The following is a 24,687-nucleotide window of genomic DNA, read 5'->3' as shown; positions in this document are numbered from 1 at the left end:
TTGCGGCGATTTCAGAGACCTATATTTAGCAGGGCGCGGTTCCGAGCCCCAGCAATACGAAAAACGCTCCGCGTTTTGAAATTTCATCTGGCAACACTGTTGTATAATTTAGAACCAGTGTTTAGAACAAGAATAAAGAGATGAAAATTATAAGTTTGGTGAGGCAACAAGAGGGAATACCACATGCGTGCTTGGAGAACATGTAAGCTACAATCATTGCTAAAAGGCTGAAACGAACGGGCTTGCTGGCTCATGTCACCCCCCCCCCCCCCCTTAGGCAATGTGCAATAACTGTTGTCCTTTTGTTGCCCTTTAGTTGTCCATTAATTGTCCTTGACCTTTTGTTACCCTGGTATCTAAGGCCTGGTTTAATGGCAATTGATAAAGAAAATTTATTTAAAAAAACAAAACAATAAAATAACAAAACGCAAGCAGCTGCAAATAGAGTCTTTAATTAGCAAAGAAGGCATTCCATTACATGCAAACTTGGAATGCATGATTTACAAATTACAATCAAAACTCACACCTATGAATGAATGCTTCTAAAATTTTGTTTTCAAAATCCTATGGAAGCTAAAACACATCTCTACAACTAATCTGCCTTAAATATTACTAGAAGCCTCAAAAATTTTGTGTACTCAAAATATTTGGAAGGTCTTAGAAATGTTATCACTCCGATGAAACTAAACGGAAACTCTCCTATGCGTTAAGGCTGTTCCCAGAAACTCCGCCGCATCGTTTTCTTTTTTCATCAAATTGCTGCGCGCACGAATTAGCGTTATCGCGCCCAGGACGATGCTCGTCACGTTCTTGATCATGTACGCGAGTTGAAGGGAATCGTAGCACGCAAACAAGAGCACGCGAATCACAAGAAACGGCACGTTTTGAACGAGCAACGAGTACGGATAGACCATCACAATCGCCTGTTCTTTGGTCCGTTTTAAACTTACATCTTGTCTAACTTTTCCGACGTTTTGCTTGTCAAGTGTTATCAGCGAGTAAGGCATTAACGCTTCTAGGGCAATGATGAGAAAAGCCACCTCACAAGCTACTAATATACTAATTTCCATTGCACTTCCCTTAGGTATTACGGGCAAGACCCCATCTTTAAGACTCAATGCTTCAACTAAGTTGAAGATATCAACATTTCCTAGTAATAGTGAGTTGATTATATCCATATGACTAATGATCTTTCCGCAATGGAAGCTTCTCCTGGATGCCATTCCTAAGAGGGCGAAGGCAACACTTGCCTTCAGGGTGGACATTATAAGTAAGATGCTTGGTCGATCATCGGACGTCGTCGTCGGCTGCTCGTAGTACGCGTCTCGGGTCAACATCGGAAAAACGATCACCAATGTAAAGTACATGAATACAATACCAAACGAGATACCAGTGAAATGCCAGATTTTTCGTTTCAAAGTGGAAATACTTGCCCCAAGCGTGTTAAAGCTGTTTACTCTTAGTATGATGTAGAAAAACCACAGTAGGAGAATAGACAAGTATTTCCACTCCCTCCTGACATAAGCGACCAATAGCGCCAAGACGGACGCATACACGAACATGATACTGCTGACAAAGATATCAAGTACTGCAGGCCCATGCGGTATATGCGCCCCGCAGTTCTGAAGCGCGTTCTGCACCCGCGATTTCTGCCTAGCGGCAATGTGAATGCGTATCGCATCGTCGTGATCGAACGTTATCGCAACTTCGTCCTTGTCACGTGATGAGATGACCCGTTTTCCGAACCGTCGACTGGCTACGATCTCTACCCGACCGTCGTTCGGCAACTCGATAACCTCGCTTGTGAGGCCTCGTAGAAGGTTCGTGTCTTGTCGCGGTAGCAGTCTCTCTGCTCTTGTCTGTACGCTTGTTTCACTGTACCATCTCTCGTTGTGATTCACTTCAGAGCTACTTGCTTTCTCGCTTGTGTCAACACACTGGACTGCTTTATAACTTGCCATATTGCAATTTATCGACTTATTTCTGTGTGGTGCCTCTGCTTTTGTTCATCTGTTGCATATACTACTCCTATACAAAACAGATGCAAATGTTTTTTAACCAAGTTTCAAATTCAAATTAAGTATTGTCGTCGTCTGATGGAAAATTGCCAGGTCCAGTGAATTAACATAATTTAATTTTACTTGATCAGGATAATGTCAACCTATTGCTATCAATGTCGTCTGACATATGACAAAAGTAAAAAATGTGGCACAAGTCTCAGAATAACTAAGTCGTTAAAGTGAATCTTAACGGCTTAGGATATTTTGTCGAATGCTCCTTTCAGATGTTATCTTGCGTTCTAATGCGTCCAAAACATGTTCATTTGAGTGATCGAGTTGTTAATGCAAATGCAATCATTGCGCTCTAATTAGTAACATTTGGTGTATGGTTTTGCTTCAAAGTAAAACAAGTATGGGTTCTTAAAATGAAAGAAACCGTTGATTTACATTACATCGTTAAAGGTTTTATGATCATTATGACATTAGTGAACTCGTGTAGCCGTCACGTATTAACAGACAGAAGCTTTTGAAGGTACTTCACGTTACCGCAAACGTCTACTTTGATTGAAGTCCTTTAGAAGAGATTCACACGTTTTAAGACAAGTCTTTGAGATGTGATCGTTTAGCATTTTTGAAGAATACATAAAAAATCCTGTATAATAAAAGGGGATGTGAAACAGTTGTGTGTAGACTTACCTCTTATTAACCATTAATGTGAAAAATATTCACCACAATCGATTATCTAGCGAGATTTAACTTCGCCGACCGAAATATGCGAGGAAAATCGTGACGTTTTGCTCGCTGGAAACAAATTGCTTGTTGACAGGACTCCTTTGTCCGTTAAAATGTTCCCTGATGGAGTAATTATAAGGTTAAAGCTGCATCGAGTTGGCATTAAATCGAGCTATTAGCCACGAGACATGCACGGTTGATCGGCGTGTGATATATACAATATGTCGCTGGGTTTCTATGCTGTATTGTTCTGTTGCGGTCAAGTGTCATTAATTTTTCATGAGATTATGCGATAACGATAGAGAACGATATACAGACCCTTTGAACCTTTTACCTGCATCGAGTGAATTGCCAAAAATCATAACTGATTTACCCTCACCTATGCCCGGCATTACCATCCTATTCACATTAACCACGCTTGCTCTTTTCAGCCACCTCTGTAGTCAGTGGAAAAAGCATTGCACCGGCATCGCAAAAGCGTAGGCTCGAATCCCGACGGAGGACCGATAGTTGACTCATTTTTCCATCAACTGTTCCTGGCTTGAATTTGAAGTGTGCATAGTTCCACTCGAAATTAAGACCTTTTGAACCTTCAGAATTTACCTGAATCGAGTGAAGTGCCAAAAATCATAACTGATCTAAAAGAATGTCTATTCCTGCCACCACGCCCCTCCACTGCTGTGTGACAATATGTGCTCTTTCATCGGCTATCCGGGACAAACCCCATTTTGAAACTGTCATTATAAATTATCATCATCTGCGACTTGCGTTTCCGATCATAAAATTTCCGCTCAATCAAGACTCCTGTCCGGCTTTTTATTGTGAGCAGTGGGGCGAGTCTGTACTCCGGCCCTTGCAGCCTTGGGTCAGTAGAGTGCCTGGATTCTTCCCCTTTCCTCTCCTGAAACCCATGAGGGACTTTTCAAACCCCGTCACAACTCTTGTATGTTACCTGTATGTTACCTTGCGATGTTGCGATGTCCCAATTGACCGTAACGAAAAAGATGGCGGCATGTACATTTTACCAGAATGCATTGCGGAAATTAAGAATGATTGACTGAAAAAAGATGGCAAGAAAAACACCTAGTGACGTGAAATTTTAACACAGCGAAGAAAATAACTTCCTGTTTTATGCCTGTCCTTTAAAAGACGTCAGTTCGCTTTTTTAAGCGATTTTCGACCGCAATGCATTCTGGTAAAATGTACATCCGCCATCTTTTTTGTTATGGTCAATTATGCTGCTGTCGAGTCACTTTCATTTCATTTTACTTGAAGTATATCAGGAAGGACTTTAACCTGAAAACATGGATGATGTTTTTTAGAAATCCTGACTTCGTGTTCTGCTCGAATTTCTTTTAACTTAAACTTGAAAAAGGAGTGATGTCTGAAGAGGCTTCAAGTTCCACCAAAGTGACGTTCAGCAAGCCATCTATATTCGAAATAGTTGCGCATCAAGCCGTCGCTTCTGTCTTCAAACCAGCTTGTCAATATGTAATCAGAATTCTTGCACAAAAATACCCAGAAAAATTAGCTCATATTTTGAAATATTCCGATGAAATCTATATGGTATGCGACTTGGTGCTTCAAAGACACTATCTAAGCTGTTACAACGCTTCGTTGTCGGAGAACTTCTACTATCTAAAAAGGATCAACGTGGCAAATGGCGTGGGTGAAAGATTGGGCAAAAAATTACAATATCTCTCTTTAATTGCGCTCGTCCTCTGGCCTTACATGAAATGTAAAGTTGACCAAGCATTTGAAAAGTTACGGGATAAGATTATACGAGAAGAGGATGATGGACAATCTAGTCGAAATAAACTGTTTCTGCTGTTTTTGACCCTGTACCCATTGGTCCACTTCACCATTCAAAGTATTTCTGCCATCTACCAAATGGGGTACACGTTGAAATTACTGAATTATCATACTCCAGTATTTCATGCACTTCAAATGCAGCTTGTTAGAGCTAGCAGTGAGGATTTATTAGGTTTTCATACTGATTTGTTCACTGGTTCCAAATCTTTATGGCAAAGGTTTCTGTCAATCCCTGGATTTTTACTTGATAAAATGATCAAGTTTGTTACAGTCATCATGCCTGCAGTCATATTCTTTTTACAATTTGTTGAATGGTGGTACTCTACAGATCACGAGATAACATCGTCTGTTGTGAACTTACCCATCCCCCCTCCTCCAGAGATGCCAAAGGTAACTTGCTCAGTGTTACACTGATCTACTCTTTGCAATCATGGGTAAAAACTAGGAGAAAGGTGGCCTTAGTGCTGTTGTATCCAGTATTGTAATGTACCCTAATTGACTTTTCATTTTGGATGTGTTTAGCACCAGATAATTGTTGAACTTTGAACACCTTTTTCAGATATCAAAGCATGGTTGCGGTTTACCACCTCACCCATTGCAATGTCCCTTATGCCACAAGGTTCACACAAACATGGCCACTTTGGTGTCATCTGGCTTTGTCTTTTGCTATCCGTGCATACATCAATTTATCACAGAACATGGTTGCTGTCCAGTCACAAACATTCCATCAAGCTTGGATCAGATTTTGCGCATCTATTCCTTACAAGATTCATAGCAGTCAGCTAAATTTAAAATACCAGAGTCTATAATCAAAACAGTGCAGGTCTCTTACCTCAAAGTTTAAAGAATTTAAACTTGATTATGTGTTAATAGAATAAAAAATAAAACTTGATTGGTCCTAAAAATATATAAATTCAAATCTAGAATATTATTTATTTACCTAGGCATAAGTATTCTGCTGTTATATGTAGTTAGATTACCTAAATTTCATTAAGTATTGAATGAGTAAATTATTTTTATTGGTAATGAGTTATAGCAATGAACTATTTTTATTGCTAATGAATAGATTATTTTTGCATATTCAAAATTTGCTCATCTTCTTTGTGTAGTGTAGTAATTTTATGTGGGAAAATTTAATGGGTCGCACTCTGCCACATAGTAAAATAAAGTCTACAGAATTCCCTTAGTCTTATACCAAATGAATTTACTTATTAGTGATAGGGGCATCACTAGTTAATTCGTTATTTTGTCTTCAAAATTTTGCCACTCCTATGCCCCGCGCCATCTTGAGGTCATTGTTCAACTATATTCATCCTTACATGAATTATCAATTTTCATCCTAAAGACCAAAAACAAAATTAATGGGACGTCATTTAAATTTTCAAACTTTATTTTTGTTCTTTAATTTTATATCCTGCATTTTGTAGAATATTATAATAAATATCAACAAAAATGTCCTCGTTTGGGCTGTGCACGTATAAGGATGAAGTCACTGAACTCAAGTAAGTCAAATCTCTTTCGTAATCATTATTAAACGGATTGAAATTTGAGGATTTGAAATTTTTAACAAAACAAAAAAGTGTGTCCGTATTTTTGTTTGCTAAACATTTTAGGATCGTTATTTTAATTGACTTTCGTCCTTGTATGATGCCCTTTACAGGAGGTGCCTACTCTACCTAAATACAAACCCCCCCCCCATCCTATGACCTTACTTTCTGTGATTGTCTGCAAAGGCCTTCTATAATTTTCCTTCCAACACTGTATGCTATTCTTAGAGATGAGTTAAACAAAGCAGAGAACCAGAGGAATCCAGCAAAATACAAACAGTTGATCCAGCAAGTTATCTTGTACATGACGAAAGGGATTGATATGACCCCTTTGTTTACAACTATAGTTAAGGTACGTTACATAGGTGATTTAGTATGAGATTTGTCTTCTATGTTCTTTATATCTTAACAAATTACCAAGGGGATGAAATAAGGTATGTTAAAGTCAGCCAACTCACTGAACTCTGATGTTTTCTAGTCTGCTGCAACAAAGGATCTTGTCCAGAAGAAATTATGTTATCTGTACCTGTGTCATTATGCTAGCTCACATGCAGACCTTGCTTTGCTCACTGTGAACACTCTGAAGCGAGATGCAGAGGATACTAATTACATGGTCAGAGGTCTTGCAATAAGAAGCATGGGCTCGTTAAGGTTCGTTATATTTTCCTAAAAGTTTGTTGTAAGATACATGTTACAAGTTGGCAAGACCATTGATACTCTGATGGTACCTGGTTCTACTGATGATCACTAAAATTACCTGCATTCGACAGAGTACAATACAACAACTATAATTTAGGTCCAACTAGGGTGCTTATATTCATCTGGAATTAAACAAAGAGAATAACTATAAAGTCAGACATATCATGTTGCAATTAATTTTCGATTCTTCTGTATACGATTCATTTGATGCTCTTTTACAGACTTGCAAGTCTTGTTGAGTACACAAAAGATGCTATTCTCAAAAGAGTCAGTGATCACAGTCCTTATGTCAGAAAAGCGGCTATAATAGGATGCCTCCAACTTTATAAGTTAGCGCCCAGCGAATTCAAAGGTATTGATTGATAACAGACCTCTATTGTTTTTTTCGTTTTTTTCCAATACTTTTATTGGCTCGGTATAAAATAATTGATTCTTAATATCTTAGCGGAGAAATTTTTGTTTTTCCTTTGTGTTGCTTTAGTTGATGATGTCGTAAAACTGTTAAATGAAAGATTGACAAAAGATAAAGATATCCAGGTATACTAATTTGCATTTAAGAAAAATACCAATTACTTTTTATATACCTTCTTGTTTTATATGCATTTGTGTTAAGCTATTATCAATATCATTTGTATTTTTCTTAAAATCTCCTTAAGGAAATTCCTGTGACTGTTAAAATGACACTTTGTGGGGGATGAGCAATGTCTTTTAGGGATATCAATGACCCAAGTATTTATTATTTTAGCATTTATATCCCCAGTTAAATAATGACTAAAATTGCTTCACTTATAACATTGTCAGGTTCGTCGTAACTGCCTTTATGTATTGGAGGAAATGCTTATACACGAGAAGAGTTCATCTTCTCTTCACCATTTCTTATTGAAGAGGTACAACCGTACAATTAAGCCAGGTTTTAATATCCTCTCTTGTATCTAGCAACAATCCAAGTATAAAAGGTCAACTTTTTTTCATTCAAGACTACAAAGGTTTGATGAATGGGCTCTGCAGTTTTTGTTGGACATCCTGATGCGTTGTCGTCCAAAAAAGGATGAAGATATCTACAGCACTTTGGTAGGCAGTGATTTCATCAAACGCAAATTCGATCTATAGTGCGTATAGCACGTTTTGCATGCACAGTCCGGTAGACGGTAGACGGCGACACCGCGGAAATTGGTAGACTTAGCCGTAATTCTCAATACTTAGACTTTAAATTCGGCAAGCTAAAAGATTTATAAATACTCAACAAAATATCTCTTGCACAAAAGATTTGAAGCTTGCACACGGCAAAAACAAATCATCTGAAAATGTCTGAAAATGTCTCAAAATGGCCATTTTACGGTGGCAGATGCATACGAAGAGCCTTCAAAAGTTTCCAAAACCGATATTGGAAGAAAAATTGAACTTGTTTTCAACTTATTTGATAGTATTTTCTTTGACAGCAGTTTCTGAATACTAGGATTCAAATGTGAGCAACTGATGAGATATTTGACTTCCAACACCAATTTCTGCGGTGTCGTAGACGGCAGGGTCAACCTTTCCAGGGAGATTTCTTGCTTAACCCTTCTCTAGTTCTCTTTCTTTCGTATCTCAAAGTAATATCGATACGATATTCAATGGTGTTCTTGCATGATAATTTCATGTTTTTAGAACAGTTTGGATGTTTGTTTGAAGCATGCCAACACAAGTGTCGTTCTTGGTGCTATACGAGTGTTCTTGCACTACTCATCAGTCCTCGCCGAATTGAGGGAAGACGTGTTTAATAGGATCAAAGGTATTCCAAGCTGTGCTTTTAGTTCTTGGGTTTTATCCAGTGTTTCATTTTTAATCTTTTTCAATATCATTTGACTGTTGCTATACTAATACTAGCCTGACTTGTCTAGCACTTACTGCTTTGCAACGGTTTATTCAGTGTTTCTCTTTCGACCTTTCCTAAATGCCAAGGAACTTCCCTTTAATGATGGCGTCTCAACCATGATACATAACTCGTCTTTATATTATTGTACTGTAGTAACATTGAATCTACTTGAATTGTTTAGTGCCATTACTGACCGCTCTGATGTCGAAATCACCAGAAATTGCGTACTCCGTTGCATGTCACATTGAGATGATCTTTCTTCAATCACCCGGCCTGTTTCAAGACAGCGTATCATCCTTTTACTGCAGGTGAGAAATTACGTCATCCTCGTTCACACGGAACAATATATATGATCTTGTGATAATAATGGAATTTATCTCAGGTATAATGATCCCGTCTATTTGAAAATCAAGAAACTTGATCTGCTGTCAAAATTGATCACTGATTCAAACGGCAAACAGATCTTGGATGAACTAAGGTAAAGAATGTGGTTTATATGTCGTTCTATATTGTGTTGTGACAAACGCCGTGGTTGTATTCGTCATTTTCCGGCCAATTCGACATTGGTCTTATTCGTCATTTTCCGGCCAATTCGACCATGGTCGTATTCGTCATTTTCCGGCCAATTCGACCATGGTCGTATTCGTCATTTTCCGGCCAACTCGACCATGGTCGTATTCGTCATTTTCCGGCCAACTCGACCATGGTCGTATTCGTCATTTTCCGGCCAATTCGACCATGGTCGTATTCGTCATTTTCCGGCCAACTCGACCATGGTCGACACGGTATGGTATACAAGTTTTGCTTATGGGTAGATTGTAATACTTCATTATTTATCATATAGTTACCATGCCCAGCACAGTGAAACAACCTCTCACTCGATCCATAACATCGGCAAGATCGCTCTTCTTCACCCAATCCATGCAGACATGTGCATCGAAATATTGATTTCGTTTCTTGAATTACGTGATGATTCGATTGTGTCGCATTCTCTTGCAGCCCTAAGAGGTACCGATTGATACATTATCGATATTTTAATCATGCTGTGCGACCTGAACGACTCATTTCCTAAATTTCAGACCTGGTCCTCAAATACGACAAACATTCTGATTTGGTGCCCAACATTAGCAAGTTCTTGAAGCTTGATCTCCTGCCAGATGGCAGGGCTAGTGTTTTCTGGATGCTGGGGGAATTTGGTGAGGTAAGGTGGTGGTACCTCAAGAATATCAATCGCAGAAATTTTCATCCAAATTGCAGCTAAATCTGCAAGTATATCACTGTATATGAACAGCTTTCAGAGAGACAGAAGTCATTTCTCGTTAAGACGATTACAAATTGATAGTGATACATAATTACATGGTCAGTAAATCTTATACGAATCTAATCCTTGAGATTAAGATTAGAACTTAGATTATGTTTATGGTTGATTAGAGTTAACACTAATTATAAATCCAACTCTAATCCTGACCGACTCTCAAGGATTAAATTGATTCGAGGTTTTAATCTTGCCCACAGAGTATTCCAGATGCCCCGTACGTCATAGAAGCTCTTATTGATGATATCGAGAAAGAGATATCTCCAGAAGTGAAGCTGGAATTGTTGACCGCAACCATGAAATTATTCTTTAAACGTCCTCCTGAATGTCAGGCAATGCTGGGACATTTGCTCGAACACTGCATAGGTACTGTACAGTATATTTAGCACCTATGTTCCCTAATTTACTTGTTTTCCTAATGGTACAGCTGTCTCTTAAGATCGACTGCATTCGTTTTGCAAACTCAGGATTTTCGTCCAGCTGACAATTACCTTGGAATGAAGACGAAAGACTACCAGAATTTCGCATCGTGCATGTTTTAATAGCTCAAGCTTAGGTTTACAAGATGATGCAGTTTGTTTTGTTCAATATTTCATCAAATTACCCGTTGTTGAAGGATTTCATTCTGTTATTATCGTGCTATTATTACTTGTTTGTTCTTCATTCATAGAACAAGAATATAACATGGATATTCGCGACCGAGCATTGCTGTATTACCGTTTACTGGAAGTCGACGTAAACAAGGCAAAAGATGTGATCTGTTGTCCAAGAAGCGCTCAGTTCATTGACAATACAAATATCGTTAGGATTGATTCCAAGGTATCATTCAGGCTGTTGCTGATCTAGTCCTCTTTTAGTTCAGTTTATGTCAGTTCGATCCAGTTGAGTTCACTCTAGTTTAACTCAGTTCAATTCAGTTGTGTTCACTTTATTTCAGTTGATTTCAATCCAGCTGAGTTCACTTTAATTTAGCTCAGCTCAATTCAATTCAGTTGTGTTCACTTTATTTCAGTTGATTTCAATCCAGTTGAGTCCACTTTAATTTAGCTCAGTTCAATTCAATTCAGTTGTGTTCACTTTATTTCATTTTATTTCAATCCAGTTGAGTTCAGTTTAGTTTAGCTCAGTTTATATATAATTCATTTAAGTTCACTTCAGTTTACTTGATTTCATCAGCCAGTTCAGTTTTGCAATTCAATAATAACCTTAGAATAGATAGGATTATAACAATTGTCATTTATGTTAGGAATTATTAATGAAAGAATTCAATACGTTGTCTGTTGTATATGGCCAACTATCGTCAGCGTTTACCGAACAAGAAAATCTCGGTGGAAGAAAGAACAAGCGAGATTGTAAGTTTTTTCAACCGGTGGGGGGCATAAATGATTTATCTATTTCGTTCACTTTTACTTGAAATTCTCCGCGTCAATTTACTGCTTTATTTTGTCTAAGCCGTGAAAAGCAAAGGGAGAGAAAATGTTAGTAATCCTCGGGAAAATGAGTCGAAGGTTGGCAGGTTTCCATTCTTGTCTTATCACAACATAACATATATATCATTCTATACCCTCCATATCATGTCATATCATATCATGAAATATCATATCATATCATATCATATCATATCATATCATATCATATCATATCATATCATATACCATATCATATCATATCATATCATATCATATCATATCATATCATATCATATCATATCATATCATATCATATCATATCATATCATATCATATCATATCATATCATATATATCATATCATATCATATCATATCATATACCATATCATATACCATATCATATACCATATCATATACCATATCATATATCATATCATATCATATCATATAATTCCTTATTCATAATATTCTTTAGAAGGATTCAAAGAGTGACAAAGTCCTGGCTGTGGCAGTAGACACCAGTTTAGTTGAAATAGACGAAGACATGACTCAGGAAGCAAACAACACCAACTCATCTCTAGAACTTCTAGATCCTTTGGATGAAAACGTTTCCACATTGGAAGATAACGTTTCTTCAATAAAAGATACTTCGAACCAATCCTTTGACTTTGTCTCCAAGGAAAAATCATTACTACCCGTAGACGACAACTTAACCGCAAGGAAGAGTGCTATTGATGAGCTGGAAACCAACGAGGATTCTCCGAGCGATGTCCATGCGGTGAAAGACTCGACCAGTGATGGTGGTAACTCTGTCAGGGAATGCGAAACTCCTATCAGCGAGAGTTCGGTGGAAATTCAGGAAGACAGACGGATTTCGTTGGATGGAAGTCTAGGAAAGAGGGATGATGAGGGGGAAGATGGGACATCAGAGAATCGTGATGTTTCGTCATTGTTGGAGCTAGTTGAAGAACCTGATCTATCACCCGAGATATTTGAGACCCTATGGGGAGAATTACCTGAAGCGTGAGTATTGTGGGGGTTATGGTATGATTATATGGTATGTGGTATGGATAATATGGTATGTGGTCTGGCATATGGTGTTGATGATGTATCAGATACATTGTATCTTTTATTGTGTGGTACTATTTTATATCACGCCTTGTTGCCTGGCGATGTTTAATGATATCTGAAATAAATTATACTGATAGTATTATTCTCTCTTTCAGGGAGTCCTATGAGATCCAGCTTGATCAACTCCCGGATCAAGAGAACCTACTAAAATCACTGACAAACCATAGAATATATACCATGGCTTCCTCGCCGCCTGATGCAGAGCAGATAAGATACTTTCTTTACGCTCAGGTACAGTTTCTTCCTATTCAGATCCACCAAAAAACTTCGTTGCAACGTTCAAATATGAAGGAAGTTTATGAAAATGTATCTTTGTGTTTTTTTCAGTGTGATTGCTACATAATATGCGAGGTGTGTTTGGACAGTACGACATTGGATATGAGATGTGTGATTAAGATGGAAGATCCGACGAACGTTCATTCCTTCATCGAAGTCTTACAGAACTGTCTTCATCTCGGCTCCGTTGAAACCACGTCGTCGTAGAATAGAGCACGGTAATTTATTAAATCTTTTCATAGCTAAGCCTTTGTTCGTAGAGAGTTGTGGTTGAGAGTCATTTCTTGCATTGCGCATTGTAAAAATACCCGCATTAAAGCCCGTTTACTTCCAAAAGAGTTGGTATATGCACATTTCCTCTGCTATATCAATCCCCAAGACAAAACACTTGGTTCACTTTGGTTCAAACAAAAAACACAAACGAATTTTTCTTTGAAGTTATTTAAGTTATTTAATTTTTCAATGCGTAAAGTTTCAAAGGTCTTGGTTATAATGATTCTCTCATATGGGTGTACTATCATTTAAAGTGAGTATTAATTCATACTGAGAAATTTCTGCAATATTTGCTTCTTCGATTATAGTTCAAATTGCATGTCTTCCGATGTATGACGTAGTTGTTCTATTTTGGGATGAGGTCGTCAATCGCTTCACTCTTCTCCAGTCTTTTCTCCATATCAACCAACAGCTTCACTCCGTCGATGACACCTTGAACCAGCTCGACTTCGGAAAATCCGATTCTGTCAGCATTTGAAATATCGTACACACCCCCGACACTCGCGGTGTCCACGCCTCCCGTACCACGTTTCTGAAGCCGCAGTTTCTCGAGTATTCCGTCCAGCCGTTTTTCGTCTTTGGCCAAGTTCGGAAGCTTCACGTGTACGCCAGCGCGCAGTCCCGTGCCCAGGTTCGAAGGGCACGTGAGCACGAAGCCCAAATGTTCGTTCCACATGAACTCAGACCCAGCCTTCTTCATGAGTTCCTCGGTCTTCTGTAGTCCAGTACAAAATCGTTCGAAGACGTCTTTCATGTTTCCACCCTTTTGCATGAAGATAACCCGAATGTGATCCTCTTCATTGACCCAGACAAGGAAATTCTTGTCCTTATTGTGCCAGATTCCTGCGAGAATTAAAAGTGGTTAAAATACGATTTGATTTTCAGCATTGCTGACCACCTTAGATTTCCTTAACACTTCATACCCAGGTGCTTTATTGGAAATCTTATCAAGTCTGTCCCACAAGTTGTCGTAGGGAGAGAGGCCTTTTTAGCTCACCTCTTGCGTCGGGCCAATCGCGCGCCATACCAGCACAAGTCAACAATGGCGAGACGGGTTTATCGAACAGAAAATGATCTTCAATCAACTGATTTTGCTCTTTCTCCGTCATCTTGTTCAACGGATAATATTTGCCTTTGAATTTTCCGTCCAATTGATCCAGCGCACTTACTGTAATCGACTCGACCTAAAATACGATACATTTGATGCCTCGATTCTCAACTTTGGTCAAATAGTTAAAACTGACTTGGTCACATAATGCCTTAGTAACTTACTTAATAACTACCCTTTCAAATAGAGAGTTTATGTGTTGTCTAGTAACTCCAGTTATAAGATCAGTTCCTTTTTACCTTTCTTCTCTCAGCTCTTGAGCAATGTGGCGGCAAGGAGTATCCCCGGATGCTGCGTCCAGTCCTCACGCGGCTCGAGAACACGTACTGTGGATCCAGGTCGTCTCCGCCCTTCAGTTTGGTCGCGTCTAAATCAGTCTTATGTTTGTCCGTCTTCTTGAAGCCACCGTGACGCACTTCAATGACAGGATCCAATAAGTCCGCAAAGACATCGTAGGATTCCTCATCGCCTGCCACACAACCCACCGTCATGATGAACGGATGACCTGATCAACAAAATCATCGATCGATTACCCGTGACTGCCATTTACTCGAGTTCAGAATTTTACTCTTCAGAGCAAGACAATCCTTGGCATTATGTTTCTTAATTTCGAATCATGCGCTTAAACATTGCTTCAGACATTTTTCCTTGCATTGAAACTATGTTCCAGACCATTGAGTTTTTGTCAAAACATTTACTTAAATCGAAATATATTTTCTCACAAACCTGGGTTATCAACTCCAGTTTGGATAATTCCGTCCAATGTGAAACCGTTCTTCGTGACTTTGTCGCGCAATTTTGCATAGATTTCCTTCGTGAGAACTTTTGCCATGTAATTGTTGTGTTTGGAAAGGTCCGGGAAATCCGCGTCAGCTGGGAAATTCTTGTAGGCACTTTTAACTTCTTGATTTCCAGACATTCTTGGATTTGAAGAAAGCGGTGCGGCAAATTGGAAACGATTTGATTTGCGATGAACGCGCAAGTGGGTCTGCTAATTAGTGTAGCAAATTAGCGCTTCTAATTGTGACCTCACAAGATCTAATTAGTGTATTAATTAGCCTGCGTCGCGTTTCATTCTCGGCATCCAAAATTGGATTCTTGTTAATCCTCGATTAAAGTTAACCTCAAATTTAATCTAAATCGACTTTACAAAAAAATGATTGACATCCATTCACTGTTGACATCTTATCATGCCCAAGCGCAGGTCAATGATCGACGGGCTTTTACCCGCGTAATTTAAATGCAAGATGGCCACTTTATTTGAGAAACCAATTTTCTCCATTTTAACCATCATATTTATATTTTCAACGGCCACTTCATGTCTGTACACACTGTCGCGATATAGACCGACATTGACAGCTCAGAATGCGACCGATAATGACAACAATAATATCTCACAAAGGTAAAAAATTGTACTGTACAAATTCTATTCTGTGATTTCTGTCCAACACACTGAACACAGAATATACCTTATTACATTTACAGAAAGGAGGAAGCAGTTTTTAAAGCCACGTGCCAGTCCCAAAAAACTGCAATCCTGTTGTTTCAGGGCAGTTAACTGAACAACATTTTCAACTCAAAGAATCGTGTGCAATATAAATGAATATAACTTCGTCTTTCAAATGTTTTTTTTTAAATGTAGTGAGCTCCAATTTCCTCAAAATCTCGATGAATTGAAGAACCTGGCAAAGTTATTACGGGACTATCAGCAGCAGAAGCCATTTTATGTTCTTCTGCTATTTTGCAGTGCTTATCTTTACAAGCAAACATTTGCTATACCTGGATCTGTTTTCATGGTGAGCATTAGAATTCATCACTACATGCTCAAAGTGTAAAGCAACAATTTAGATAGATGGTACCCGGTAATTCACCTGAATTTCAGCGAATTCACCAATTGCCAAGGCATATTATACCAATTCAAGAGACCCCACTTAGCCTAATGCCCTAATCTGTGTATTTCCTGCCCCCATAAGGAAAATCCAGGTATTAAAATCCTGCATAAGATCCTCTACAAATGTATTCAATCTCCTAAGAGGACACTATGCCCCAACTAGTGCACTAGCTACTTTACCTAGCATTTATTGGGGTTTTTTATTTCAAACATTTCATAGAACCTGCTGGCAGGTGCTTTATACGGTCTCAAGTATGGTCTACCCTGTGTCTGTATCATGACAGCAACTGGTGCTTCGTGTTGTTTTCTGCTATCAAAATACTTTGGGAGACCTGTGCTGCTCCACTACTTTCCGCAGAAACTTCAACGCTTACAGAACAAGGTTGGTGGCATCGGATCATCTCCAGAAATGATTTTGAAATGTGAACAAAATCCTGTCTTTCTTGTCTTATAGATTAAAGAAAATAGCGACAATCTTTTTGGATTTCTACTCTTCCTCCGTTTCTTTCCAATGAGTCCCAACTGGTTCCTCAACATGGCATCTCCTGTCCTGGATATTCCATTAAAATTATTCTTCCCTTCTGTTTTCATTGGTAAGTCTGCCATTTGTATTTAAATTGTAACATGTTGTGCGAGATGTTTCATCAGTTGTTATAATTCATACAGTCTAAACTATCAGTGAACACACAAAATCTGTTACATATTCAGGAATATATATATATATATATCCAATCTTTATGTAAAATTCCCTTCAAATGAGATTTTAAGTAAATAAGATTTGATGTAAGATCATCATTTAAAGTAATCTTAGAGTTGCCTACTGTTGTATAAGCCTTTTAAAAAAGAACACAAATTCAATGTGAGCCTGCACATACACAACACTGCACATAAATAATTTAAACGTTGGTACAATGCAACTTTTATATTGAAAGGCAATTACTTACCAATTTGTGAACTCAGGATATATCCTTACCATTTTGCAGAATTTTTCTATGGTAGTAGAGTCTGTTAATTCCTGTATTTCATATCATTATTCCAGGTTTGCTGCCATATAACTATATTTGTGTTCAGACTGGATGTCTGTTAAGCGAACTTAGTTCCTTAGATGAACTACTGACAATGAATGCTGTAGTTAAGCTCATTGGCATTGCCACTGTTTCTCTAGTACCAGGCATGATTATAAAAAGAATGAATAACAATAGAACTCATAATAAAAAAGAAAAATGAAAGAGAAAATTGCTGCAAAGGATTTTTACCTTTTACCTTTACCTTTTTGTGTTTGTTTTTCTGCTAATTCACTGTAAACAATTTCTAAATGAAGGTATTCTGGTAGAATGTACAATTCCCATTACCCACCAGTAATGGTTTGAAAATTAAAATTCTCCATTAAATTTAAAAGAAAGGACAGAAGATTGTTTGGTCATTTGCAATAATATACATATATGTTCTATATATTCTGTAGTTTGCAAAAAGTGCATTTAAACACATATGCATATAAATGATTTATAAATTATTTTCATCTCATTATCATATCAATCAACATCAATGTTTACATGAAAAATTAAACTCTAATTCAAAACTTAATTGAAGCCTTAATGCTTCATTATTTTACTTTTTGTTGTCTTTTCAAATCATGTAATCATGTCCCTGTTTACCAACTTGTCATAAACAGACTAAATAACTAGTAACCTTACATTGAAAGCATTGAAACAAGGTTTGACTGAAATGAATATGTTCTGATAATAATTTATATGTAATTTGAAATAACCTAAGACCAAGTGTTTTGCAATGTTCTTAGTCCATAGTGAAATATGGCTAGGAAGATGAATAACTATATATGATATTCAGTGAATCCGAAGTACCTGGAGACTTTAAGCTTAAGGTTACCCTTTGCTATCATATATTTGCATGCCTGTGTTTTGCATCACTATCATATTTAGTGAAGGTGTAGGAGAAAAATAATCACCTGGAGAGGCCCTTAATCATTTGGAAAATGGAAGTGTCCTTCAAATATCATAATAGTCTAAAACACTTTCCAAGCCATGCTTTGATTTCAGAAGATCACTTTGTGATGTATATTTAACTACCGTCTGCAGTATGTCCAACGTTTGAGCGCAAATGAGTGAGTATAAAACATATCATCAACGAATGTTTAATGTATATTCATGTAACGAGAAACAACGCTCCAAGGATAATATTTATATTGTCTTTGTGATACCAAATGATGCAGCTCCACCCAGTCCGAGCCCAAGAGCAAGAAAATATGCCATCATAGTACCAGCTGTTTCAGCATATTTACTTTCCACCAACCTAGGAGTAATGCAATGTGTATGTGATTCACATCAATTGTGCATCTAACTTTCACCTCGGTGACTAGGATTTGATCACTGCTTTATGTACTTGTCAAACAAAACATCTGAACAGTGTCAATAACAGAACCATCAATATGAAGTAACACCATCTCTACGATTAAACAGTGTCTCAATATCCATAAGAACACCATACAAAGTATGGTATGAAAGGGTGAAATCATCTTGTCTGAATTTTGGCCAGCAAAGTTTTACATAATTAAAAAAGTGATTGGTCATAATAATATGAAGTACTTACTTAGGCCCATACATCATACATAGACTACCAAGATATCCATTGCTGACAGCGAAGACAGCATTGAATATGATTGGCCAATAATCCTCCGTAAAGAACAGGGTGTGGGTAGTCCTTCGTGGTTTAAAGTTGCAAAATGCAAAAAGGGGAAGAAAGACGAATCTTGATACACAGCAGCCAAGAAGCCAGTAACCATCTTTACCAGGCTGGAGGATAACAGACAGAAAATTTAACCTTCTGGCTTCAGAAAATGGTGAAGTGTTTCTGCAATCACTTCAAACTTTGGTAATGTCTTCAAACAATGCATTGTCGTGGCTACATTGGTACACACATACCTTTTGTATAAAACCAGCAATTACCCGTCCACAAAAATCACCAACATTAAAGATAAGGAAACATACTACAGGAGTGAAAAATTTACCTAAAACAGAAAAAATATTGTGTACTGGCAGTACTTTGCTAGTTTTACCTTCAAAAGATAATTTACAAATTTTCACATCTTGTTATATGACCTCATTACATGAGGTTTGGACCCTGGGTTGATTTTCAGGTCACATTGAAGATACCTGTCCATTCTGAGCCATCTCCATGATTTTCTGATTTAATACCAGAAAGGACTGCAGGAAACACAGATAATGTTACCATAAACACCAAGAGGACTGATAGAGCTAGCCGCCATATCTAGAAGATAAAATGGAAAGATTATGGCTTCATGGATTCATTGAGGAGGCCATGGCTAGCTGATTGATGTTTTTACAATGATCAACCCTAAAAGATTTGGGCATCCTACTTGTTTGATCTACAAAAATATATTCCATGAACCCCAGAAGGATCAATACATCATACCTTTCTCATTATCAAAAGAAATGGTGGCATTGATTTCTCAACTTTCACATCATAATCTGGCAAATCTTTCTCCATTGCACCTGTTAAAACTGAAAGAATACATTTTTCATGGCTCAAAATTACAGCATTGATGAGATGAATATACAAGATCCTTCTGTCCTCCTTCAGTAAGAAATACAGTTAAGACTTACTTTTAAACAAAAACCAAGTAAAGTCTACTGTTGGTTGGAGCAGAAATAAAGCTGGCAGATATGCACACATGCATTGCTTAGGGCTTAAATTTGAAGTTAATTATTAAGTTAATAAGTTTGCAGACCGAAAACTGCCGAAGTAGTAGAGTTGACATACTTGGTTTGCCCGAATCAGTGAAGTCATCTGGTTGTACACTTGTTTTACCTATAATCATTGTCAAAATTAGTAGATTTTGTTTATTGATTGGTGGATGGAGATTGGTTCTTTAGGGCAGCACTATTGCACTGGCCTTGCTGCATATACTAGGCTAAGACCAACCCAATCTTACCTGTAATATTAACTTGTTCTCTGTGACTTTCCAGAAAATGTTGAGAAAATTTCTACACAACAGAATTCATTGGGATTTGAATTAACTTGAGAACTGACTTGAGAATTAAAATACAGCATTATGAAGTTGAAATAAAAACACAGCAGTTATTAGAATGTGGTTTGAACACTGGATGTGCTACTTACAATCTTATACAGACCAAGATATGATATAATACATATAATAAGCACAAGACATGCTGTTAGAAAGTACCAAAATGCACTGCTGATTGGATTAGAAGTTCCTGAAATAGACAGAACAAGTAAGGTCTTGTGATATTTGATGAAAATATGGCACATCACTGCTGCCAGAAAGATATTCCTCTAACAAGATTGATCATCGTAAAGATTTACCTATTTTTGAGCCAATATCTGCAAAACATGCAAAGATTCCACCAATCCCCTGTCCTGTCATCAAAGCCTGGGTGTATCTTGGTGGCATCATGCCAGATAGACCAAACAAACCTCCTTGATACACAGCGCAAAATACTAAAAGAATTACAAAAATATTGCGTTATAACTATATCCATACACAATATACACCATAGATGATCATCATCGGCGATATAGACTGTCTAGTCTTGTATTCCTATGATCATGCACCAACAGATCAACAGGGCTGGGCCAGAAGCAAACCTAGAAGATGAGAGTGAGATTGCCTGGTAGTTAAATAAGTGACAGTTATACTCACCATTGATGAGCGCAATTGTTACCAAAGTGATTGCGAAGAAACTACCTTTCCCTAAGAAGATTGCGGAAGTATATTTTAGTACGTACTAAAAGTGAAATAGATGAATTCATTTGGTACACATAGCTCTCCTTACATTCGTCAGTGTCCACCCGGACCAAAGATGCTGTTACAATAAATATGCCCGTCATCACAAATAATGGCACTAGAATTCTAATCTTCAGGGGAACCCTAGGAGAAGAATGTTGTCAAAGAGTAAGGCAAATTATCAGGATTATTATACAAACAAAATTTAAGAGCATCAGGATACTAACTTGTGTTTAAACATAGTGTTTAAAAAGAATGCAACAAGATTGGGTCCAAATGCAGCCAATGCAAAGAAATTCTCAAATTCATGTTGATAACGAGTGCCTTTTAGTTTGGCGAAGAAGTACTGGAAAGACAAAGTATATAGTTAATGGTGTGTAAATTTTTAAGCAGATTATAACATCTCTAAGTGGACATGACTGGGCTCATTGCCAGGTATTGACACTTGCAAATGACCTCTTAATATGGATGACAAATTAAAATGCAGTTATTTAAAAGTGAATAGAGAATGCAACTGAGATTGTAGAACTGTGTCTAAACAAACTTGGTGGAGTAGTAATTTTACATACTGCATGTGCTGTGATAAAAAAGTTCCATGGTAACAATGTCCCAATGCCTTGTAGTACGATGATGAAATAGACAAGGTTGAATCTAAATATATTTAATCCAATGTTAATAACACTAATGGTATAAATCCACATTTAGGGTAGTGTTTATGTGAATAACCACATTTTTTTAATGACAACCACATAGTTTTTAAGGCCAGTCTATAGGCATTTATATCTAAAAAAACTTAAAACAGCAAATCAAAGTTATAGTTGAATCATCTTCAAGTGCACACAGACAGAAGAACACTTCATATCCAAAGACGAGAAAGCTGCAAGCTTCCAGCTTACCTGTCATGTAATTTTGTTACCCCGGGAGTTTCCTCTTTGATCTTTGTTCCTTCACTTGTTACAACAATTGTTACAACCGGCCTGTTTTATAGTTTTGGCAAGTATGTTGTGAATTTTGTTCATTTTGAAGACCATAGCTTGAAATTTATCCTGAGGCTGAGATTTCATGCTGAGCTCAATGAAATGTTTGACCAGACAATTTACTCTTTCACACTGTTTTTATCATTCGATTGTCAAAAGCTTGTTTGCATACACTTGATTTATGAATATTTCATGAAAACACTTGAATCGTATTTGTCAACCAACTTTGATATCTAGGAAATGAGTCTTATGCTGGTATTTTTTGTATAATTAGTATCCCACAAAACAGCTGCCTTTATTCTAAGTAGTTGCAGCACTTGTAGCGATCTTGTGAGTAAGTAGCGTTGAGACATGTGGTCTGGAAGAGTCTTTAGGATGGTAGTATTGGACTGGGTATTGATGAAAGAAACTTGTTAGTTTCCTTCAAGTGATATTGAGATTTGTTCACCATTGAGTAGTAGAATGTTTCTGCACATGAAGTGGTTTATTCCCTGAATCAGTGGGATAAATTGAAACTAGGAAACAAACAGCAGGCATTGCCTAACTGGTTTATACCTAAACTATACCCAGACAAGGCCAACTAGTTTAGTTAGCAGCCACTTCTGCAGCAAGGTAAAAAATCTGCAATTATCATTATCATAATGCCTTGAAAATGAGTAATAATTAGGTCTGCCTGTATACTTGAATGATAGGTTATTATGCTTAAGATAAGGACATTGTTTGCTCAGAAATATTACACCATGATAGGGGGTACAATATCAAATGATATAATAGGAACCAATTGGGTATTTTGTAACTATGGTTGTAAACCTACATCAAACCGCTTTCCTAAGCCTTGGCAAAAAGTTGCCAAGCAATTATTTACAGTGAATGGCTGCTAACAATGCGCTCATTTGCACCTACACATAGTTACTAAATTAACGACCTTTCTGCAGGCTTTGCATTCATCCTGCACGTGATAACGCATATGACCTTTGATACAACTTTTCTTCAATTTTGAATTCTGGAAACTCGAATATTAATACTTTTAATTAACGTAAAAGGACTAATTCCTATCACAGACATAACACAAACACGAATCGAATTTCGTTAAAAACTAAAAAATACTATTTGATCGGCCTTGACCCCTCATAAAAAGTATCCCGTACACATACACTTCAATGTGTTGACGCATATAAAATACAATATAAAATTGCATTTTTACAATAGAGGACAAATTTAGTATAAATATATACTCAATATTTATCCTTTAAAACCTTTCAATGTAATAGGTGATAACCTCTGCGCTGTACAGGCAAATCCTAGCGTTTTTGGCAAAGTTACAAGGCGGTGTTTGGGAAAGGGAATTATTTTTCAAAGGACAAGGTCAATTTAAGGCCTTCCAGTCAATCAAGGTCTCACGGTTCTGAAGACTTTCCTACGAACTTTTCGTAACATATTACCGCTGTTAAAACAATCCAAAGATTGAGGAAAACATTTTAAATAAATGAACTACAATTACAGGTGTCCGAAGGGCCAAGGGGATGCCCTTCGGATACTGTTAATTTGCATGCGAGCCAGAGTTGACCACAATAGAACCTCTTTAAATTTGGCAAAATTACAGTCCCAAAGGGCTTATTCTACCAGATTCTTTTTTAAAAAAAATCGCGTGGGTTTTTCCCTGTTGAAAAAGAGATTTTTACCTGCTTTTTTTGATATTCAAAATGACCTGACAAGATCCCAGATAGATCCGCGCGGTAGACACAAATGGATACAGTATTATTAACACTGAGCTCAGCAGAATTACTCGTGGATAAATTTCAAGCATTGCGAAACCTCGGCAAAAAAAACTCGAATTCGAAGCCAAAACTCTGGTACATTACCTGTCTTTCGGGGGCTTTATATGGCCATCTATAAGCCCTTCTGCGCTTTCATCTCTGTCCATTTCGACAAGACTTGACAGCTCGGTTGCAACACAAACAATAAATGAGGCGGTTTTTCCTTTGATTTCTTGTGCCGAAATATTTTTGACCAATGGGGGTTTCCTCTGACAGGTACACGTGAGATGCACGCCTCCAGGAACGATGCTCGTAGATAGATTTTACCCGTACGATAACAATACCCGGTCGGTAAAAAATTCTCGTAGGTACAAAGGTCGCAGGGAAAAACAGCCGATGGTACTTTTAGCCGAGTAATATATTCCCGTACAATCGTTCTATACGATGTCGCAATTTAATAGTCGACGGAATTCCCTTGAAAACTCAACAAAAAATAGCTTTGAAACGATGAAAAATCATAGCGCAAGATGTAGATATTTAGCTGCCTTTATATCACTTGGTAAGGATAACAGTTTTCAAATAAAATACCACCAATGTTATAAATCCCACGTCTTGTTTCCACGTTGACAGAGATTACTTATTGCGACAATTTCATTTACGATTTGATTTGCTTTACCCAAGGAAATTCTCGCTGTATTTCCTTCGAGTGAACAACTCGTTCGCACATCTTCGAATGAAGCCCCTGCTTGTCCCTCGCAATATGATACTACATGAACAATAGCGAGTAATATTAAAGTCATTTATACCGTAGCAGGCAGGTCTGCCATATGTTTCTTCGTGAATTGTCCGTATAGTGTTAAGTTACAAACAATAATTCCCTCATGGCACTATGTTCCGGTATAGATATAAATAACACTAAACAATGTGACAGTTGGCATGTGTAGCATGATCAATAGGGTAACCAAAAATTCTGGTTGATATTGTTGGTCAAAAAATTGTACCAAATTTACTGATTTATATTGTCTTGAGATATAATAATTGTTTACAATAAAGTGGTTTTTAAAACCACAACCAGCTTAGCAAATTCAAAATGGACAAAGCATCTTATTTAGAATACAACA

The 24,687-nt window shown here is 37.4% G+C and overlaps 6 protein-coding genes across 8 annotated transcripts; 3 read left to right on the top strand and 3 right to left on the bottom strand.

Moving 5' to 3' along the window:
* Window positions 1-656: 656 nt before the first annotated feature.
* On the bottom strand, window positions 657-3,065 carry LOC114517737. Its single transcript, XM_028537548.1, has 2 exons — window positions 2,697-3,065; window positions 657-2,028 (listed from the first exon to the last, which is right to left on the bottom strand). Exon 2 carries the CDS (start codon window positions 1,959-1,961, stop codon window positions 684-686), a length of 1,278 nt encoding a protein of 425 aa, XP_028393349.1. The 5' UTR covers window positions 1,962-2,028; window positions 2,697-3,065; the 3' UTR covers window positions 657-683.
* Window positions 3,066-4,027: 962 nt separating this feature from the next.
* LOC114517726 (peroxisome assembly protein 12-like) lies at window positions 4,028-5,499 on the top strand. The gene is made up of 2 exons (XM_028537537.1): window positions 4,028-4,934; window positions 5,104-5,499. Exons 1-2 carry the CDS (start codon window positions 4,113-4,115, stop codon window positions 5,317-5,319), a joined length of 1,038 nt encoding a protein of 345 aa, XP_028393338.1. The 5' UTR covers window positions 4,028-4,112; the 3' UTR covers window positions 5,320-5,499.
* Window positions 5,500-5,925: 426 nt separating this feature from the next.
* LOC114517748 (AP-4 complex subunit beta-1-like) lies at window positions 5,926-14,891 on the top strand. The gene is made up of 20 exons (XM_028537562.1): window positions 5,926-6,046; window positions 6,320-6,443; window positions 6,570-6,742; window positions 7,012-7,142; window positions 7,272-7,327; window positions 7,592-7,677; window positions 7,768-7,861; window positions 8,438-8,561; window positions 8,827-8,953; window positions 9,028-9,123; window positions 9,490-9,653; window positions 9,725-9,846; window positions 10,161-10,326; window positions 10,631-10,779; window positions 11,207-11,312; window positions 11,413-11,468; window positions 11,846-12,393; window positions 12,597-12,732; window positions 12,829-12,995; window positions 14,412-14,891. Exons 1-19 carry the CDS (start codon window positions 5,997-5,999, stop codon window positions 12,982-12,984), a joined length of 2,664 nt encoding a protein of 887 aa, XP_028393363.1. The 5' UTR covers window positions 5,926-5,996; the 3' UTR covers window positions 12,985-12,995; window positions 14,412-14,891.
* LOC114517648 (creatine kinase M-type-like) lies at window positions 13,397-15,077 on the bottom strand. The gene is made up of 4 exons (XM_028537433.1): window positions 14,885-15,077; window positions 14,398-14,663; window positions 14,048-14,234; window positions 13,397-13,893 (listed from the first exon to the last, which is right to left on the bottom strand). Exons 1-4 carry the CDS (start codon window positions 15,075-15,077, stop codon window positions 13,397-13,399), a joined length of 1,143 nt encoding a protein of 380 aa, XP_028393234.1.
* A 681-nt stretch (window positions 15,078-15,758) lies between these two features.
* LOC114517811 (transmembrane protein 41A-A-like) lies at window positions 15,759-17,291 on the top strand. Its single transcript, XM_028537637.1, has 4 exons — window positions 15,759-15,954; window positions 16,270-16,431; window positions 16,504-16,642; window positions 17,089-17,291. The coding sequence occupies exons 1-4, from the start codon at window positions 15,781-15,783 to the stop codon at window positions 17,274-17,276; spliced, it is 663 nt and encodes a 220-aa protein (XP_028393438.1). The 5' UTR covers window positions 15,759-15,780; the 3' UTR covers window positions 17,277-17,291.
* A 388-nt stretch (window positions 17,292-17,679) lies between these two features.
* Window positions 17,680-24,421, bottom strand: LOC114517809 (equilibrative nucleoside transporter 1-like). Of its 3 annotated transcripts, XM_028537632.1 has the most exons (15): window positions 23,672-24,421; window positions 21,729-21,809; window positions 21,402-21,483; window positions 21,060-21,178; window positions 20,882-20,976; window positions 20,749-20,799; window positions 20,412-20,546; window positions 20,205-20,302; window positions 20,020-20,071; window positions 19,848-19,895; window positions 19,500-19,588; window positions 19,220-19,334; window positions 18,989-19,074; window positions 18,657-18,859; window positions 17,680-18,359 (listed from the first exon to the last, which is right to left on the bottom strand). In XM_028537632.1, exons 1-15 carry the CDS (start codon window positions 23,731-23,733, stop codon window positions 18,248-18,250), a joined length of 1,428 nt encoding a protein of 475 aa, XP_028393433.1. In that variant the 5' UTR covers window positions 23,734-24,421; the 3' UTR covers window positions 17,680-18,247. The 3 variants fall into 3 exon arrangements, with proteins under 3 accessions (XP_028393433.1, XP_028393434.1, XP_028393435.1); XM_028537633.1 differs by lacking the exon at window positions 19,848-19,895; XM_028537634.1 differs by lacking the exon at window positions 21,729-21,809.
* Between the last annotated feature and the right edge of the window lie 266 nt (window positions 24,422-24,687).

The sequence above is a fragment of the Dendronephthya gigantea genome, unplaced genomic scaffold (assembly GCF_004324835.1).
Source record: "Dendronephthya gigantea isolate DGI-Jeju-01 unplaced genomic scaffold, DenGig_1.0 000009F, whole genome shotgun sequence".
NCBI lineage: Eukaryota > Metazoa > Cnidaria > Anthozoa > Malacalcyonacea > Nephtheidae > Dendronephthya > Dendronephthya gigantea.
Note: the sequence above shows the minus strand (reverse complement) of the source record. Positions and strands in the feature narration are given on the sequence as shown.

What these genes read in the sequence shown, in the direction of transcription:
- LOC114517648 (XM_028537433.1), bottom strand. Translation starts at nt 15,077, where the DNA reads ATGTCTGGAAATCAAGAAGTTAAAAGTGCCTACAAGAATTTCCCAGCT. An exon ending in AACTGGAGTTGATAACCCAG is followed by an intron (nt 14,664 to 14,884) that starts GTTTGTGAGAAA and finishes TTTGTTGATCAG; the next exon opens with GTCATCCGTTCATCATGACG. An exon ending in CGATTGGCCCGACGCAAGAG is followed by an intron (nt 13,894 to 14,047) that starts GTGAGCTAAAAA and finishes TAATTCTCGCAG; the next exon opens with GAATCTGGCACAATAAGGAC.
- LOC114517811 (XM_028537637.1), top strand. Translation starts at nt 15,781, where the DNA reads ATGTTTTTTTTTAAATGTAGTGAGCTCCAATTTCCTCAAAATCTCGAT. An exon ending in TTCAACGCTTACAGAACAAG is followed by an intron (nt 16,432 to 16,503) that starts GTTGGTGGCATC and finishes CTTGTCTTATAG; the next exon opens with ATTAAAGAAAATAGCGACAA. An exon ending in CTTCCCTTCTGTTTTCATTG is followed by an intron (nt 16,643 to 17,088) that starts GTAAGTCTGCCA and finishes TCATTATTCCAG; the next exon opens with GTTTGCTGCCATATAACTAT.
- LOC114517726 (XM_028537537.1), top strand. Translation starts at nt 4,113, where the DNA reads ATGTCTGAAGAGGCTTCAAGTTCCACCAAAGTGACGTTCAGCAAGCCA. An exon ending in CTCCTCCAGAGATGCCAAAG is followed by an intron (nt 4,935 to 5,103) that starts GTAACTTGCTCA and finishes CACCTTTTTCAG; the next exon opens with ATATCAAAGCATGGTTGCGG.
- LOC114517809 (XM_028537632.1), bottom strand. Translation starts at nt 23,733, where the DNA reads ATGGACAGAGATGAAAGCGCAGAAGGGCTTATAGATGGCCATATAAAG. An exon ending in ATAAAGCCCCCGAAAGACAG is followed by an intron (nt 21,810 to 23,671) that starts GTAATGTACCAG and finishes ACTATAAAACAG; the next exon opens with GCCGGTTGTAACAATTGTTG. An exon ending in CCGGGTGGACACTGACGAAT is followed by an intron (nt 20,800 to 20,881) that starts GTAAGGAGAGCT and finishes CAATCTTCTTAG; the next exon opens with GGAAAGGTAGTTTCTTCGCA.
- LOC114517748 (XM_028537562.1), top strand. Translation starts at nt 5,997, where the DNA reads ATGTCCTCGTTTGGGCTGTGCACGTATAAGGATGAAGTCACTGAACTC. An exon ending in CAAAAGATAAAGATATCCAG is followed by an intron (nt 7,328 to 7,591) that starts GTATACTAATTT and finishes TAACATTGTCAG; the next exon opens with GTTCGTCGTAACTGCCTTTA. An exon ending in TTCTCTTGCAGCCCTAAGAG is followed by an intron (nt 9,654 to 9,724) that starts GTACCGATTGAT and finishes CCTAAATTTCAG; the next exon opens with ACCTGGTCCTCAAATACGAC.
- LOC114517737 (XM_028537548.1), bottom strand. Translation starts at nt 1,961, where the DNA reads ATGGCAAGTTATAAAGCAGTCCAGTGTGTTGACACAAGCGAGAAAGCA.